Source organism: Podarcis vaucheri (assembly GCF_965113315.1).
Source record: "Podarcis vaucheri genome assembly, chromosome: 10".
NCBI lineage: Eukaryota > Metazoa > Chordata > Lepidosauria > Squamata > Lacertidae > Podarcis > Podarcis vaucheri.
The window spans coordinates 55,470,332-55,489,938 of record NC_138748.1 but is presented as its reverse complement, the minus strand read 5'-3'; the positions used below and the strand labels follow the sequence as shown (position 1 = coordinate 55,489,938).

Sequence of the window (19,607 nt, the reverse complement as noted above, 5' to 3'; positions counted from 1 at the left end):
TTGTATCGTGTTTCCCACAATAGTTTTACTGGGAATATCTATAATCATTGGGCTTACACGCTTCGCCAAGAACAACAACATTTAAAGGCATGCTAAAAAAAAGCAGGTGATAAAATGGATCTTAGATATAAGTTAACCAAGTTCAGCTGCCTTGAGGCCCAAAATTAACTGCTGGAAAACTATTCCCACCCCCAAACACCTCTAGATTTATGCCCCACCCTGAAAGCTCAGGGTGGTACAAAGAATTTAAGCAAGCAAAGGGACATTTACTAGTAAACCTTTAAACCTAATTCTGCATCTCTTGATGCGCCATCATATCTACTCTTTTCAGAATTCTTAACTTGTGAAGTGGCTTGCTGCATTTGCCGTCACAACAACCACATGTAATAAGCAAGCACTATACACATTTCACAGATGGGGAATGGGAGCTAACACACAATGACTTGCCCAAGTCCATAGCAGAAGTGGGACCTGAACCCAGGCCTCCAAACTCTCAACCCACTGGGGCACACTATCTAGTTATTAAGGCCACTCAGAGTAATGATATTTTTTTCAATAAAGATATTGAGGTCCACTTCCTTTGCCACTCTAGAATGCCGTGAGGCATTTAACAATTTCTGCCAAAGTTTCCCCAGCTGCCCTTTTGTAGACAACAGTGATTAAGTACAGACAACCAGCAGCCACCAAATAGTGCATATGTGGAGGGAAGGTATTGTCCTGCCAAATGATGAGCACCTGCCATTCTCCAGATTCCGTAAAGTGTGGTAAATTACCAAACAAGGGGCGCAGAAAGTAGTTACATGCATATCACAATTAAATTATTAACTGGTTAAACAGTCATCAGTATTTGTTTGACAGAAACTCTAAAACAAAACAGACACAATCCTCATTGAGGCCAATGTCTAGCAAGAGGTAGGAACAAGCTGGACTACAGCGCTTTGTGTTTTAGTAAAGCGTTCGCTGCCTGTTTCTTGGCTGCAGACTTGTTCGCATAGCAGAGGTCTTGCTGACGGAGGGCCTCTTCACTTGACGTCATGAACCCCATCCATGCACACGATGTCTGAGCTCTTTATTGAGCATGCGGAATCCTCGTCTTAGTAGGATTTAACTTTATTCAATCAATGGAGCAAACAAGGATTGAGAAGACAAGAATCTTTAGAGCTCTGAGGCATCTGAAATATGCTCTGAAGAGGGGGTCACCAATGTGGTGCCCTTCAGACGCTGTTGGACTACAAATCCTGTCATCTCCGACCAATGGCCATACTGGGTGGGCCCGATGGGAGTTGCAGTCCAGCAAAATCTGGAGAGCAGCATGTTGGCCACCCTTTATAGGCTAGAAATATTAACAACTATTCACATACATTCCCCCTCTGTGGTTGCTACCTTCTCTGGCTTCATAAAAATAAGAGCAACATCCACAATTTTAGCTACATTCCCAGTAGTGAAAGATATCACTTATGCTGCAGAGAAAAGTTAAATAAATAACGCTCAAAAATAAACACCCAATCCCTGTGAGCTTCCTTCTTCTCTACCATATTTATCTTTTATCTCATTTTTTATTCAGTGGGAGAAAGAGAATCTCCAGATGGAGGTGGGCAGAATAGGCCTCAAAATCCCTTTCTTCACTCACTCCCCTGTGCCTCATGCACAAATCAAGTCCAAAGACCATTGGAAAATGATCCCATCCTCTCTGTTTTCCGCTGAGATCCAAAGAGCCACTGGTGTGCACTTAGTGGACCTTCTAAGGCCTTCCTTCCTTCCTCCTTTGGAGGAAGTTCAGTTCATTGGCTTTGCACACAGACAGGTCCAACCCTCGCCATCTCCAGGTAGGACTGGGAATGTCCCCCGTCTGAAACCATGGAGAGCTGCTGCCAGTCAGTGTAGACAATACTGGTCTGACTCAGTATAAGGCAGCTTCCCATATACTCCCAACAACCTGTTGTGCCACTACCTTACAAGCTGTCCTGAAAACTCAGGAGAGCTCCTGAGGTCAACCTCTGAGGCAAAAAAAGGGTCTATGATTGGGGGGGGGGACCCAGTGTGCATGGGTTCAAGAGCAACTTGGGACCCTAATATCATTGATATGGGAATAAGCCATATGACGGGGGTTTTCCAGAGCTGTTTCTCTCCGTTCCCCCATCTGGCACTTTCATTCTCTACAAAAACAGCAACCACCCTGTTATTCAGATCAAAGAAAAGCAGAGCTACTAAACTTCTAACACTGTGTGAGACCTTCAGTACAAACTGCAATGAAAAAGACTTTTCATATGAGTGACTTCTTCTTCTGCAACTGCCCTCATGATTGAAATATTCAGCTGAGAGCTAGTTGCACCCACCTCCTCTTTGGGTGATGGAGAATTGCTTTCCGGGAAATGCAACCAAAATCCCTATTGGGGCCTAGAAGGGGGCTGCTATTTCTTTACCTCTTTGGCTGCTGCCCACTATCTTCTTGGCCAATCAGGTGCCTGGCTTTGGTAGGCCTCTATGGTAAAATATTCTTTATATCAAGACTGAATGGTGGGGGCTACCTCCTCCGTTCCTTGCTGAATCAGGCCACTGTTTCACTTCTCATAATCATCCCAGTGCTTGATGATGATGATGATGATGATGATGATGATTTTTAACAAGTGAGAGACATGGACGTTATATAAGCATTATCTACTGTCAGCACTAATGGAAAGTAGCATGAGGCAAACCCAAATATAATTCTGGATTACGATGAGCTTTTCGCCCATCCTTCGGCTCATCCAGAGAGAAGCAGCAGGACTCCCCATAGCTTTCTGGCGACTCCAGCATGATTCCCATGTGCACCTTTCGTAGTCTGGGTCACCACTGCCTCCCTGCTAGGTCCTTTCAGTTCACTTCTGTCTTGTGTGGGCTTCAGGGCTTCCACAGTTTCCACTCATCTCCAGGAGACATTGCACTCCACTGGCTGTCCCTCATTTTTCATTTTCATTTTCATCCCCTCTCTTGAACTTCCTGCAGCCGTTTCTCCAAGCGATCCAGTTTAGCCAGATTCTCTTTCAGAAGCTTGCTGTTTGGAACCAGCTGCAAAGCTTTCTTATAATAGCCACGTGCCATGATGTAGTTGCCCTGCAGAAGGAAAGGAGGAAGGAAGAAATCATAGCACCCGTTGCAAAGCTGCTGTTGCTGAAATGCCATTCCAAACAGCCCTGTCCTAGGCTCACACGCCAATAGCTACAAATGTGCTGACAGAACCAGCATGGAATTGTGCAATAGTGAAGGCATGTAGCCTAGTGGCCAAGACACCAAACTCTGTCCCTGGTTCAGATCGACAAAGTAGGAACTACGCAGGCCTATGTCTCAGGCGGTTGTTGGACAGAGGAATCTGCGCTATAGAAAGCCAGTGTAATTTACGCTTGGGTAAATTATGCAAGTGTAATTTTCCCCAATTCCAAACTCCTTTCAGGAGCAGGGCTGCTGTAAACTAAGCCAGCCTGAGCCTGGCAGATGGAATACAAGCCTTTAAAATAGTTCAGCTTAACACATTTTTGCCAGGTTAACTTCTGTTGAGTTTCTAGGTCCTGTGATCAAACTGAAAGGAGTTTGGAATAGGAGTAAGCCCCCACTGCTGGCTTGCCCCCCTCCACACCACATCCTTTTTGCAGGGACTTACTCAACCCCTAGGGGACGCGGGTGGCACTGTGGGTTAAACCACAGAGCCTAGGGCTTGCCGATCAGAAGGTCGTAGGTTCGAATCCCCGTGACGGGGTGAGCTCCCGTTGCTGCTCTGTCCCAGCTCCTGCCAACCTAGTTTCCCTGCAACGGTGTTTCCGTGCGCTGCTCTGGTTCGCCAGAAGTGGCTTGGTCATGCTGGCCACATGACCCAGAAGCTGTACGTCGGCTCCCTCGGCCAATAAAGCGAGATGAGCGCCGCAACCCCAGAGTCGGTCACGGCTGGACCTAATGGTCAGGGGTCCCTTTACCTTTTTACTCAACCCCTTCTGAGCCTTATACCATCAAAGTACACTCTGAATAGAATATTCTAATATATATGCCAAAATGAGTGATTTGATGAACCTCCGACTCCTATCTTAACCCTGCCTAGTTATCTCTGAATCACTTTCTGCCCTTCTTTGTTCCTCAGCAAAGGACCACTTCCATTGGCAGAGCTTGCGAATCTTCTTACCTTGATATGCTCAATCCCCCCCATGTTCATCCAGGCTTGTGCTTGTTCCGGGTTGAAGTCTACAGCAACTTTATAGCTCTAAATTAACATGAAAAACAAAACAAAGCCCAAATGTTGGAACAATCCTGCCCGCAGTGTGGAAATCTCAAGAGAGGCCAGTAAAGGAACGTCACTAACATGCCTTTCTGAAATCTCCTCAGAGCTACAAGTGATTTCAAAAACTGCTTCACAGTCTTAGGTGCTTACAATAGGATGGTGTCATTCTGTTAAGGCTCCGAAAAGCTATTTCTTGGGAGAGCAGGTGGGGGAGGCAGGGGCACAGATTACAAAGTAGAACCTCGGGAGGTTATAATGCTTGCACTGACTTGGAGGAGAGAATTATGAATCATAGAGATTTCAGAAAGGAGTGTCAGCAACATTCCTCCAGAAGACTGGGTAATAAAACACGTGCTTGATCACAGGAACGAGGACACACAGTGCTGAATCTTAAACAGACCAGATTTACAGGATGTCTGCCTGCATCTCTGGCTTCACCCCTTTGCCACATAAATCGAGCAGCAGTTTCAGGGCACCGAACTGGGGGAGCAGGGATACAAGATTCCTAAAGTGCCTTCTTCATGGGGCACCCCATTTGCCTCATCATCCTCAGCTGTGTGGGGGCCCACTTGAATGTATACCAACCAATCTAACCAATCTGAAGAGCTGTGTGCTACATTAAATGAAACAGGTGGCTGGTGACTTAAGACAGCCATGTGTTTTTTAATTATTATTATTATTATTATACTTACCTCAAAAGCTTTGTCCAGGTGATTTTGTTCTCTTAGCTGGTTTCCTTTAGTGAAAAAGAGTTCTGATATGACTTTGGGGTCCTTTGGTTTCAGCTGTAGAGCTTTGTCTATGGCTTCAAGCGCCTGAACAAACACACAAACAATGATAAATATGGGTCATTTGAGCAGAACTCCTATAATATTTAAACACATGTAATGTGTGAATGAGACCCATTTGTATCATACAGGTATTCTCATCAGAGAACCAGAACTGGCTGGGGTTTTCTGACAAGTGTCCAGCCAGTCACAAAATTGGTTTTGCTCCTCCATAATGTGTGGAACAGACCCAAAGTCAGAGGTGAACATGGGTGAAAATGCTTTTGCAGACTTCATAAGATTTTGTTAGTAGTCTGTACCTTGATGTTCCTGTCCCCTTTTAACACTAAGGAAAACATCCCTACTTCATACTGAAAGCACCAATATTTTTGTTATTGGACATACAACCTTTCCCTTTGCTACAGTACTTATCAGGCAATTTGTGTAGCTACTTTTTGCCATTTTTTTTCTGGCAAGAAAACTAACATTTCACCGGCAGTTGGATCCTCAGTACCACTTGCTGAAGGAAGTTGGAAAATGGAGTCTCTCCTCTACTTCTCCAGAAGTCTCTTCTGAGAATCAGGAGACCCTACTGGGTGAGACTGGCAGTTGATGGGAGGTTGATGGGAGAGGGTAGAATTACATCAAACTAGGCAGAGTTACTAGGCAGAATTGAGGAGGGTCTCCTGAACATCTGAAGAGGCTTCTTGAGATTGCTGAAGGAAGTAGGGGAAAGGAAAATCTCATTCCAGCAGCTTTCTTCTGCAAACGGTTCTTAGACCCAAGCTGAGATCTTAACACTCAGTGACAATACATGCACAAAGCCACATGGTGTCTGGGTTGGCTTAAGGGTTATTGCTATGCATCGTTTTAGGTCTAACTCCACCTGATGGGTGGACAAAGGCTGATCTCCTAACCAAGTGCTTTGACTGGAAGATTTCCCACCAGAGCAGCATTCCTACCTTGTTGTAGTTCTCTTGCTTGCTGTAGATGGCTGACAAAAGGCGGTAGCACTCCAGGCATTCTGCCTCCTCAGTCACAATATGATTGGTCATTTGTTCTGCTTCCTTGGTTTGCCCCATCATTGCTAAAACTTGAGCCTACAAACAAACAAACAAACAAACAAACCATAAAAGGTGTCCTGATTGGAGGACCTCATATTTACAAGCATTCTGTGTCATCACAGGAGTTTATAGGATGACTTTCCAATTCTATCAGAACGCCTCACATACCGATGGCAACTAATCAAGGCATCTCCCAAAAAGATACCTCTGACATGATCTGTCTCCCTTTTTCTCGTTTACTGAAGAAGAACAGGATGCTATCATCACCACAGAGGTGTCTGTGGAGGGGATATATTTATTGAAAATGTCCAGCCAACCAGATTGGCAGTTGGGTTCCTACTGAGGATATTTGGCGACCCAACGTGACAGTGATGTGGGATTGAGGAGTGGAGTGATCATTTTGTGATATTATGGCAGCGGACAAAGCTGCATTGCAACTTTTGAATAAATGTTTACTTTAATTTTAAAAAATCTTTTTTTAAAAAGAGGGGTGACTTTCCAGTGAGTGAGCATTGCAACACTGGAACCTCACTGGATGAGATGTTACCATGGAAAAAGCCACACACCTCAACTCAGAAGGTGGGCACCAGAGCTGGATGATAATAATCTGAACCCCTGGCTGGTTTATATGGGAGCAGGCCATTTTTCAAATGCTCTGGTCTTAGCCCATTTAGAACTTTAAAAGGAACACTTTGAATTGAGCCCAGAATCATAGAATCATAGAGTTGGAAGAGACCACAAGGGCCATCGAGTCCAACCCCCTGCCAAGCAGGAAACAAACTGGCAGCCAGTCAAGACCAGAAGCAAACTGGCAGCCAGTCAAGATCTCTAAGTACCAGCATTACTAACTGCTGCCAGGGCATTGATAACTGTAGTCAGATCACTTCTCAACATCAGCTTTGGGAAACTTGGACTTATATACTCCTTCCACATTCCTCTTTCAGCATGGCTGCAAGGAAGAAATCAGAAGCTTGCATTTTTGCTAGAATGACCACAGTTTAATATTACATCCAAACCATAAACTGTGGTTAATTTTAACTATGGTTTGTTGAAACAAGCTAACTTCTTAAGCTATAGTTTAAAGTTGCCTTGTTTCAACAAACCATAGTGACTATTAGCCACAGTCTGTGGTGCTTGAATGACACAGCAAGCAGTGCTTAACTGAAAACAGAAGTAGGAGTCTTCAAACTCTTCTTCATAGAAGAAAAGTGGGAGTGTGCAAACCCAAGGCTTGGGGGTGGCTCATTCTCATAATTCAAAACCATGGTTTAGCGGTACATCTAAACAGTCCACTTCCTCACCCAGACCTAACTGCAAGCAGAAGCAACTGCAAAGCTGAAATCCACTGACCTTCACAGAGTCAGGAGTAGAGGAACTGTTCCTTTGACATGGAAAGACAGTTGCCCTTGCTATGGTTCCAATGGTCAGTATGATATAACTCCCCCTCCTCTGCCACACACACACTCACCAGAGCCAGCCGAGTCTCCTTGTTGGATGGTTGAAGTGCTGCAGCTTCCCTGTACACCTTTAAGGCGTCTTCATATCTCCCTGTGTTATAATACAGAGCTCCAAGAGGAGACAAGATTTCAGCCTTCCGTGCTACTTTCAGTGCCCTAAATGTTGGCAACCAAAAGGAGGGGAGCAGTGGAAACAAGGAAGCAAATAGCATGGGTTGAAATGTGCCTGCTGTTAGGCTCCAAAACAAATACACAAGCAGTTATATAGGATGCTGCCTTATACAGAGTCAGACAATTGGTTCTCCTAGCTCAATATTGTCTATACCATTGGGATTGAGCTTGAGACCTTCTTCATGCACGGCAGATGTTTTCCTACTGAGCTACAGCCCTTCCTAAGGTTCACAACAAGGCTTTCTGCCATCGGGGGCAGGGAGGATATTTCATCCAGTCTTCCCCTGCCCTTCCTTCTATCATCATAATCTCTACTCCCCTCGCCTACTGATACCTTCCTTGTGGCTTCACTTCCATGGCAACATTATTCTGCATTTCAGGAAATAACCCAAATTAGTACAGCTGCAATACATGGCCTGAGCCAAGTGCATTATGAAGTGATCGCTTACATCATTTGTTCAGAAAATTGGCATTTACATTTTCCTTTGTACATATCTGGGATTTCTTACAATTAGACGCCTTGAGCCCCAAGAAAGGAATTTGACACTATAAAGTGGCACATACCCCATCCTGCCATGCCTTACCGTTTGTACCAAGTTTCAGCATCTTTGTTCTGCCCCAAGGAGCGGTACAGCCTGCCGAGGTTCACCATGGCCACATGATGATTGGGGCTAAGCTGAATGGCCTTCTGGTAGTGGGAAACTGCCGTCTCTGGAGATCCTAGGAAATAAAGAGGGTTTGGTTATGGCTTCTCTTTACATATCCTGCAAAGCTATTATGGATTCTGTTCGTGCTCATGTATTTGGGAATGCATATGAAAACCAACCACACCTTCAAGAAGAGTCTGAAAAACTGTGTTCTTCAACCCTAGGTCACCTTAATATCTTGCATTATTTGTATAATGTTTTAAACCCACCTTTCCTCCAAGGCAACTAGGATGCCACACATAGCCTTCAACACATAGCAAGGGACTATGAGACACTGGGCAGGGAGCTGAAGAGCTGCGTGGAGAACACGGAGAAATGCTATTGGGTGACAGAGAAAAGGCGGAACTACTCAACACCTACTTTGCCTCTGTCTTCATCCAAAAGGAAAGTGATGCCCAACCTGGTGATAACAGAATAAATGATGTAAGGAGAGAGCTGAAGCCCAAGATAGGAAAAGAGGTAGTAAGGGAACACCTAGTTACTTTAAATTCAAATCTCCAGGGCCTGATGAGCTGCATCCAAGGGTACTAAAGCAGCGTCCGGGTGTAATTTTACAGCCTTTGTCTATTATCTTTGAGAATTCTTGGAGAACAGGCAAGGTCCCTAAAGACTGGAGGTGGGCAAATGTCCCCATCTTCAAAAAGATGAAAAAGGAAGACCCAGACAACTACCGACCAATGAGCTTGACATCAATATTAGGGAAGGTCCTAGAACAGATAATTCAACAGTTGGTCTGTGAGCATTTAGAAAAGGATGCTGTAATTACTAAGATCCAGCATGGGTTTCTCAAAAATAAGTCCCGCCAGACCAATCTGATTTCTTTTTCTGATGGAATTACAAACTTGGTAGATCAGGGAAATGCTGTGGACATACAGTGGTGCCTCGCAAGATGAAAATAATCCATTCCGTGAGTCTCTTCGTCTAGCAGTTTTTTCGTCTTGCGAAGCAACCCTATTAGCGGCTTAGCGGATTAGCGCTATTAGCGGTTTAGCGGCTATTAAAGGCTTATTGGCTTAGCGGCTAAAAGGCTATTAGCGGCTTAGCGGCTTAGAAAAGGGGGGGAGCGAAAAAAATCGCAAGACTTGCAAGACGTTTTCGTCTTGCGAAGCAAGCCCATAGGGAAATTCGTCTTGCGAAGTGCATCGAAAAATGGAAAACCCTTTCGTCTAGCGGGTTTTTCGTCTTGGAAGGCATTCGTCTTGCGGGGCACCACTGTAGTGTATCTTGATTTCAGTAAGGCATTTGACAAAGTCCCCCATGATATTCTCATGAGGAAGCTGGTAAAATGTGGGTTGAACGAGGTAACTGTTAGGTGGATTTGTAGCTGGTTGACTGACCAAACCCAAAGAATACTCATATACAAAGATTCTCTAAATACACACAAACATATTTATCCTCACAACAACAACTATGTGAGAGAGGATAGGCGGGGAGATGCTGATTAGTCCAAGGTTACCCAGTTCAACTTAAGAACCTTCAGAAAAGCCTGCTGGAGAAGGCCAATAGCCCGTTCTCAAGTGGCCAACCAGATGCCTATGGGAAACCAGCCAACAGAACATGAGCACGAGAGCTCTCTTCCCTCCTGTGGTTTCCAGCAGCTGGTATTCAGAAGCATTGCTGCCTGCGACCGTGGAGGTAGGCCATAGCCTTCGTGGCTAGTAGCCACTGATAGCCCTCTCCTCCATGAAAAGAGAAGAGCTGTCATAGAAGAGTGGGGATTTGAACCTGAGACTTAAGTGCAGTATCCCTAATCACTACACCACAGAAGCCAGCCTAACTGACCCCATAGGGCTGATGTGGGGGGGGGGGATGCATTGTTCATGGAAGTTGCGGTTGGAGATTACTTGCTCAAGGTAACCATCTGCACTTGGCAGAGGTGGTCTTTATTTATGATGTAAATAAAAAGTATAACCTGCTCCTCTAACGATGCTAAAAGCAGCTTGCAAGAAAAGCTTTTTAAAAAAAGACACTAACATTAAATAGGAAAAAACAAAACAGCACAGTTACAGGTATTTTATTCCTTCTATCAATAAATAGATTGGTTTGGTCTAAAGTGTCCTTTAGTGGCAAAACCTAAGACTGTATTTATGCATCGCCACAGGATGGCGCTGCTTGACTGTATTTTTCATGGACAGACGTGACAGATGAAATTTTGGAGAAATCCATTACAGCAGAGAAGAAGAGAGCAAGAGAGCGCTCAAGCTGTGTGTAAACTGATTAAGTAGTATCATTCATCAGTGTCTTATGCTTAAAAAAAGGCCAACAACCCACAACCGATGTGTTGATGTTAATTTCATCCTGCAGAAAAGTGACAGATTGCTAGCCTTGGGAAGCAAACAGCTATTTAAGATAAATTTTGTACATGAATCCACTGCCTGTCACATGGAAACATCTTCCACAGCAGTATGCATACATAATCTGCATGTGAAATGCAAATAAATACGTCAAGGTTAAAAATAACCAATGTTTAAGAATTGTAAAATAAAAGGGGGGCCCCTCTTGTTAATTTCACTTTATTTGAAACTTTCAGTCATGCCCTCAAGGCCAAAGCATATTTACAGTGATTCAAGACCCTTCAGCTGTTTTATTCACTGCAAACTCACATCTCTCACAGCAATAGAATCACAGAATTATAAAGTTGGAAGGGACCCTGAAGGATCATCTAATCCAGTGTTTCGCAAACTTGAGTCTCCAGCTGTTGTTGGGACCACAACTCCCATCATACCTGACTGCTGGTCCTGCTAGCTAGGGATGATGGGAGTTGTGGTCCCAACAACAGCTGGAGACTCAACTTTGGGAAACACTAGTCCAACACTCTGCTACACAAGAATATGCAGATGTCCCACATGGGTATGAAATCTCAACCTTGGCGTTATCAGCACTACGCTCTAATCAAGTGAGCTATCCAGGCCAATCTAGACAACTGTAATGAACTCTACCTTGGGCTCCCCTTTGTGGGTACCTTCAATGCTAGTCCTGTACAGAGAAGACCCACTGAAATTAATTAACTTAAGCTAGTCGTGTTCATTAACATCAATGGGTCTACTTTGAGTAGGGACAGCACTGAATACCACTCTGAAGCTGCAATGGTTACAGGACGAAGTGTCTTGCCTCTTGGCAAGAGTGCTAGGAAGAAATGCCGTCTGTGCCTCTTGTCCCTGTGTTGGTGTTCTATAGCTTTCAGGATATGAACTGTGGTTCTGGTTTTGATTATAAACCTCTAAATGTCTTAGCCCAGAGGTTTTCATCCTTTTTGAGTCCACAGCTCCCTTGACCAACTACATTCTTTCTGTGGCACCCCTGTGGGGCTGAGGAGCCCAATTATGTCACCCTTTGCCTGCAGAGCCAGCAGCCCATCACCCCTTTCCAAGCACTCTCCCTTGTGGTGTGCTCCCTCAACCTCCCTCTTATCCCCTCTCCTTGGGACTTCTCTGGGAAGCCACCGCTGCCGCCCCTGGTCTCTGAACTGCCCCCTCCCCAAAGAGAGGTGCTTCTTCACATTGCCCCACAGGGGCCTGGGAAGCACCCCCTGGACAGCCCCAGAGGCACCATTTGCCTGGGAAGCTTGTAGCCAGGGCTGCTGCAACAATCCTTTGGGAGGCAGAGACGCAAGAGGGAATCAGAAGAAGGAGGGAAGGAAAGAGTGACAGAGGCCAGTGTTGCCGACAGCACCCCTGACTATCATTCAAGGCACCCCAGGGTGCCACGGCACACTGGTAGAAGAGCACTGTCTTTGCAAGCCACTTCGACTTTACTTATTTTATTTTTATTTATTCATTGTGCTTATATTCCACCTTTATCTCAAAGGAGCTCAAAGTGGAGTTACATGGTTATCCCCCCTCCTCATTTAATCACAACAACAGCCCTGCAAGGTAGGGTTAAGCTGTTTGCTCCGATTCTGCATTAAAGAGTAGCCTTACCTGGGGGAAAGGTAAGGGGCAAACCAAAACAAACAAAAGCACTTGGACACTGACCGGGAAATGGCTAGAAATGCAGAGCAAAGTTAAGTGTGGACTCATCAAGAGTATCTCTTATACAATCCATCTGAATACTGAATCCATGTAACAAGAGGAATGTACAAAAGAATTACCAAGTGTTTGGAGTTCAAGGAGCAAGTTAAACCTGAGCAGCTTCTGAAAGCAAATTAAAATGTTCCTGGCTGAGCCACAGTTAAGCTAGTTAAAGCTTCATATTATTGTAAGCATTTCATCCCAACGCCCTTAACTTGTGGTTTCGGAAGAGTCGGGGTTGACAGTAACAGGCCTCTCAGTCACCTCCGCTGGCAGGAAAGCTCAGACGGCAACAGAAAGATTTGTCACAATCCCCAGCACTTTTAATTGCTGTGCTTTCCCCATGTGCTGTCAAAAGCGTCTTTGGGGAGCGTGGGAGCAAGGAGATATATGACAGTATGAGGGCAAAATTGAGTGAGAGACATATTCCTCAAACCGTCCGTGTGTTTCTTATGCCTCTGACTTTGGAGACGGTGCTAATAATCACAGTCCGTGAAAGGAATAAAAATGGCCCCTTTTATCACCTATCCAGGCTTCTTGAGGCAAGGCTGTGCATCCAGCGAGCTTTTCAGAAAACTACTTTTTATTTTTCTAAATTTAAAGCACTGAGATTCTCTGCCCTGACCTCATCCAAGACCTTTGCAGAAGAAAACAGACTTGCAGCCCAAGGAGCAGGTGCCTGCCCTCTCGTGCAGAATGAAGATCAAGGCAAAGAGGAAGAGTTTCTCCCAGCACAGAAAAGCAACTCTGGCACTGCTTGGTGTCCAGGGGCTATTCTGAGGCTACAATAAGCTGCTTAAGAGGAGGAGAATAGAATGAACCCCAACAAAGTACGGATATTAAAGATACATATATAGAAAACATCTACCCTACATTTCTGTCTAGCAAAAAATAGAAGACAGCTCATTTCATTGCAGTAAAAGAAAGGCGGGGGTTAGGTTTCAGACTGGCTGAATTTTTTAATTTTATTTTAACACAATAAGGGTGGAAGACAGAGAAGGCGGTATTATTCCAAAGTGTATTGGGAGTTTTTGGATCTGCTGGATCTAAAGTTCCCCATTCCCTCAAATCCTGCCCCCAAAACCCACCCAGGAATAGGTTTGAGGGTGGGGAAATACAGCAGCGTTAAAGCTGGCATATTTCTTTTCCCTACAGCTACCCCATCATTAGCATATTCTCTGGATGGTGGGAAACTGGCTGGACTCAAGATTTGATAGTTCTTCTACCACAGGGTGCCTGTCATCACAATACAAAGGCAACAGGATCACCAAAATTTACTTTTTCTGCTGTGGCTTTCAGAAGTGTTAATATGCACCTTCTCCCTTATTTTATCTCTGAGAAATGCTTGCTGCAGCAGTTGGGAGCCCAGATAGTTATGTAACCTTCCCTGTCAACAGCTCAGGCAATTGTCTGAAGTCTGTTTTGGAAGGGGTAACCTGAGAGCCAAAAGGAGTGGCTTACTTTCTTGGTCCACTATTCAAATTCAAGTCAATGTATGATGTGCCATTTGCAGTGACTACTTCTATTATGTTTGTGCCAAGGAGGGAACCGAAGCTACAGAAGCTGGATCTGAAAGACTCCGCATTCTGCCACGAGTCCTTTGCTGAGAAAACATACATGCTTCCTTTTCCAAGTCACAGCATTTGTGTTTGGACAAAACAAGCCCACTGCAAAGCCTGGTTTTCTTCTGTAGCAGCTGTACTCTTCCTCAAGGAGCTGATGAGCAATTCTGAGCCACCACTGAGCTGCAGCAGGAAAGCCTGGGAAGTGGCCGAAGCATACATGGTTTCAAAGTGGTCATAGTGCATCACCATCAGGATATGGTAGGCAACCCTTTGGTGGCCCAGACAGAAAGCAGGACAACACTCTGCTGGCTTGAAAAGACAAGCACGTACCAGGAAGGTTGCCAGCTGGACATCACTGCTAATTGCAAACCCTTCCAAGCGCACTTCCAATGACCACCCGATGTAGATGCTGACTCATGAATTTATTCATTTGCAGTGTGATCCTGTACACGCCAATCAGAAATATGCCCCCACTGAGTTCAATGGAACTTACTCCCAGGGAAGTGTGCATGTGATTGCTTGGCTGGGAGTAAGCCCCCTTGAACTCAATGGTGCTTTCTTCTAAAAGACATGCACAGGTTTACACTGTCAGTTACCTAGGGTTTTAAGGACCTTAATGTCTAGTGCTCACTGCACACCTGCCCAGATAACCAGCTATGCATCTTTCTGCAGGTTGCAGGCTGAGTGGGAGGGACTATGCTAACACACATACACACACCATTGTTAAGGTTGGAGGGTGGGGTGTAGGATTGCACTCTTACAATTCTTCTCCTTTCATTATGCTTGGCCTCATTTACCCTCCCTGACATTTAATCTCTCTGATTGTGGTGAACCATGTGGTTTCATTTACAAATGTCTGTGACATCACCAAGTCACATGTAACACTGCAACATCATAGTCAAAACCGGACTGGTCACTGCCGTTAATCAGCGGGAGGTGAGGGCAGATGAGGGAAAGAGGGAAAAGAAGGTAAATGCAGAAAAAAGCAGCAGCTGACGGGGGACCAAAAGGCTGCTGAACAATTCTGAAGTAATTAGGGTATGGTTGCAGCAGAACTTTTCAACACATACGAAAGTTAACTAAAGACAAATTGAGACGTTTTGGTTCATTTTCACAGATGGCAACAAGAATGGTCACATTCGCTTTCGGGCACTCTGAATTACACAGATTAAACTAATTGTCCTCTTGGTTCAACCAGACTATATCTAATAACCCCAGTGCAGTATGTACTTACCTGTGTCTACTAAGAAAACCCCATAGTTATTGTGCAGATCGGAGCTCTCAGGACAGTTCTCTATTCCAGCCCGGTACACTTCCTCTGCTTCTTTTAATTGGTCCTTAACACAAAAAGAGTTAGCAAACGTGGTTACCCAGAGGGCTGTCAGCCTTGCTACTCATGGCTACTTGTACATTCCTTTCATGGAAATACTTATGGGCTTATTGGGGAAGGGTGCAGGATATTTCCTTCTGAATGCTTGAGAATGTTATGCAAGCCGCTCTGAGCTCCTGGGAGAAAGAGCAGGGTTGCCATATAAGAGACTGAAGTACATTAATAGCACTGATGAAAACATAATGTTCCCATGAGAACAGAAGCTCCTGTGATATGCTTGAAGGTGAGCATGATGCTGCCGCTGCCCCAGATAGGCTCAAGAACAGAGGGAAACGCTTTCTGCTTGCATGGCAGCTGCGCCTGCACTTCAAAGAACAGTGCGCTGTGAGGCATAACGCTGAATCATATCCATGAAAGGGTCTGCACTCATCGGGGTCAAGAAGTAGACAGGCAGGTGCTGTGTGAGATATCATCATCACACATGGTGAGCCTGAGAATAATCTGATGCCACAGGAGAGATTTTCACAGGTAAGCTGCATATATTCTAGATGGGGGCATATGATGTGCTAAAATCTTTTGCATTTAATTGTGTTCAGATTTTTGAATGTGAATTATGCAAACTGAGCATATCTGTACATATAAGGATTTTACAGCATTTATTCGCCTTCTATTAATCTTCAGGAGGGACAAAAGCTTTGGGAGCTGCTAGGTCCTAACAAGGCACAAAGGTCTTCAGGACACAAGGAAAATTGGCTGTTGGTTTAAGTGAACCACTCTGGAGTTTTGGCAGAAAACAATTATTTCATTTCACAATCCATGAAAACTCGGCAGAATGGAACTGGGTGGGTTCACTCATCCCAAGCAAATATATTTGTTTTATTTAAAAGCATTTACATGCAGCTTAGTATTTCAAAAACTTCTAAGCAGTGTACAGTTTAAACAATATACAATTAAAACAAAAATGCAACTAAAACAGCAATAGAAAAACACATGAAAGCATATAGAGGCATTGCAGACATGTCAAACAGGGTCCAGTCTTACAGGCCAGGGAAAGCCTGGTTGAAAAGGCAAGTCTTCCCAAGATAGTTTTCTAAGTTGCTCATCAGAGAAGAACCCAGACATAGATCAAAACGTTCCTGGTTTAGGCGCCAGGTACTGGTGTCGGCTACAACATGTTTCCTAATTTCCAGAGGGGAAGCTGCATTGGCCTCTTGCAGCTGTTTCCTGCAGGCTTTGTGTTACTCACGTTGCTCCCCCTCAGGGATTTTTAAAGCACCCACACCTCACAGCTCGTGTGGCCCTTTACAATGCACTACATGAGCCTTCCATCTTTGCTTTGCCATGGTTGCACCAGGGAAGCTTGAGATGCCATCGCTCCGAGCCCCTCCTTTGCAAGCAGAAGGTCCCAGGTGCAATCCCTGGCATCTCCAGTTAAAGGACCAGCTATCAAGTTGTGGCAGCAGTAGACAATACTGGGCCAGATGGATAACAGCTAGAAGGCAGTGTCTAATGCCTCTTTGACTCCAGAAGCTGTTTTCGGGGGGGGGGGGGAATCTGCATGAACTGCAAACACTGAAGTCCCCAAGTCTCCACCACCCCCACTTAAGTTGCCCTGAATCATAATTTTGTAGTTTTCAGGCCTCAATAATACAATATGTTTCTGAAGGAGGATTCCTGCCCAAGGCATCCATTTCATTAAAAAGCAAAGCAAAACCTCATTTGATTCTAAATCAGGGGTCAGCAACCTTTTTCAGCCGTGGGCCAGTCCACCGTCCCTCAGACCATGTGGTGAGCCGGACTATATTTTTTTGAGGTGGGGAATGAACGAATTCCTATGCCCCACAAATAACCTAGAGATGCATTTTCAATAAAAGCACACATTCTTCTCATGTAAAAACACACTGATTCCCGGACCATCCGTGGGCTGGATTGAGAAGGCAATTGGGCCGCATCCGGCCCCCGGGCCTTAGATTGCCTACCCCTGTTCTAGATCAACCAGAGACACAAGGTCAGCTGCCTAATGCCAGTATACGACCAAATCAATCACCACCTTCTGAACTTCTGATGTCTTAAGCATTCCAATGAGAACAAGTTTTGTTGGGTTGGGGGACCCAGAAGAAAAACAGAATTGTAGAGTTGGAAAGGATGATAATCATTTGGTCCAATGCAGGAGTCTTTTGCCCAATGCAGAGCTTGAACCCACAACCTTGAGATTAAGAGACTCATGCTGGTTAGCTCAGTTGGCTAGAGTTTGGTGCTGATGATGCCAAGGTTGCAGGTTCGATCCCTGTAAGGGAGAGCTGCACATTCCTGCATTGCAGGGGATTGGACTAAATGATCCTCAGAGGCTCTTCCAACTCTATGATTCTATTCTATCTCTGAGCTATCCCTATAGTACTTTGAATTCCACAAGCATCACAGAGAAGCGGCTTTTCTTAAAGGTACAGAATCTTCAAAAGCAGCGAAGTGCTCGCAGTTAAGTTTGGGGCTCACTACAACACTGGCTTGTGTAATCGTCCTCCCTTTGCAAGTCTGCTCTCATTTGAAAATCACCTTTCGAGGGGAGGACAGGGTAATTACGCTGACTTACAACCCAACTCCCTTGAGCATGGAACATTAATCTTAAGTGCCCCTTTTTACAACTACTGGAGCAAAGGAACGTCAAGGCTCATTTTAGATTCTTACATTGCAAGGGGAAACGTGCCGTGCAGGATCAACTGAGTCAATCAGAAAGCTCCCTCCTCCTCCCTTTCCCAGATTATAATAAAAATAAATCCAGAACCCACAATTAATCAGTCTGCTTACTTCATAGTAGCTTCAGAGAGTGTGACTTCTACTGCTTGACCTGATCCTCCTGTTAGTCTGGCAGCGTGGGAGCGCTAGTAGCGCTGCTGCTTCGTGTGCCCCCAGGTAACTTGCCAAGCCCCACACCACGCAGAAGGAGCCTTTGCTGCAGCTCCTGTGCACTCCCAAAACTAACCCAGTCTACCAAGGGATGGCACTGGCAATAGGGAGGAGTCAGAGCTGCACACGTTGCTAAAGAGCAGCCTCCCCAAACCTGGTTCCCTCCTGGACTACAACTCCCATCAGCCCCAGCCAGCATGGCCAATGGTCAGGGATGGTGGGAGCTGCAGTGTAAAAAAATATCTGGAGGGCACCACGTTGGGGAATGCTACCATGGTGGACAGAGAAGAAGTGCATCAGTGACTCCCAACCCAGTAGGTAGGGATCCAATAAGACATTGGGGCTCCCCTGTAGCTACTGAAAGAAGATACTTTCCTCATCTATTTACAACTGAGCCAATGCTGCTCCTCCCACACTGTGGACACCATGTTCACATGCCACAAAGTTGTGGGGAAGGACCTTTCAATGGTTCTGGGGGCAATGGCAACCCCAACCATGAGGGTCATCCGGTTCAAGCCCAAAAACCCTGAGATTGTGTTGTGCTCTACTGACTGAGCTATCCACTTGCAGCACATCTATTGCCCTGGACCATTTTTTAAATTAAAAGTTGATGAGTCAGTGAAGACCCGTATATTTTATTTAATGATTAAATTTCTATATCGCCTCTCATCCAAGAATCACAGGGCGTTTCACAAGTGACCCAAACATATGATTCTAACAGTTCACCAAACTATTCTTTACTGATGCTTCATGTTATTACCTCCTCAGATGAGATAATGTCTTGAGGGAACAGGCAGATCGAGAATGAGCCTCTCCTATTACCTTTTCTATCGTTGTTGCAGACAAGAAGTTTACTGCTGCTAGGGGACAACTGTTTTTGACTCGCAACCTCTTTGACTCAATATTAGTTATTGCTCTAATGGCCTTATGACCGGTGCTCCACAGTATTGAAAATCCATACTCTTTAAGTCTGTTGTCACTGAGAGCAATTAATTTCATTTATTCTCTGGAGGTGGTTCAAAATGAAGACAGCCTTACACATGCCCCACCTGCAAGGAGGAAAAATCAGTATGCGGCACTGGCTCCCCACTCTGATGATAAAGCAACCCAGCATCAGAATCCCAACGGCAAAGCCCTGGTTTCCTTATCCTTGCACTATTTTCCATATGGCCTTATCAACCTACGTAGATGTAACAATATACCTACAGTGAATGAGAGAAAGGATGCCTGCCTACGACAGTGCTTTTATTGACACAAGCATTCATTTTCCATAAGTAAACACAAATAGATGAAAGCATTTCAGAGATGCTTCTGACATGTTATACATATTTGCAAAATGGGGTACCTGCTTCATTGGGACAGGCAAGAGGTATATCTTCAAAAGTT

General features: G+C 44.9%; 1 protein-coding gene across 1 annotated transcript in view; it reads right to left on the bottom strand.

The window, feature by feature from the left end:
* The window catches only part of TMTC1 (transmembrane O-mannosyltransferase targeting cadherins 1), a 141,246-nt gene continuing 121,639 nt past the window's right edge, over positions 1-19,607 (bottom strand). Inside the window, exons 14-20 of the mRNA XM_082240469.1 lie at positions 15,222-15,324; positions 8,290-8,425; positions 7,546-7,690; positions 5,976-6,113; positions 4,939-5,061; positions 4,151-4,228; positions 1-3,093 (exon numbers count right to left, since the gene is read on the bottom strand). Coding sequence (XP_082096595.1) covers positions 2,959-3,093; positions 4,151-4,228; positions 4,939-5,061; positions 5,976-6,113; positions 7,546-7,690; positions 8,290-8,425; positions 15,222-15,324 — 858 coding nt within the window. The 3' untranslated portion in view covers positions 1-2,958. The remainder of the gene's footprint in view (positions 3,094-4,150; positions 4,229-4,938; positions 5,062-5,975; positions 6,114-7,545; positions 7,691-8,289; positions 8,426-15,221; positions 15,325-19,607) is intronic.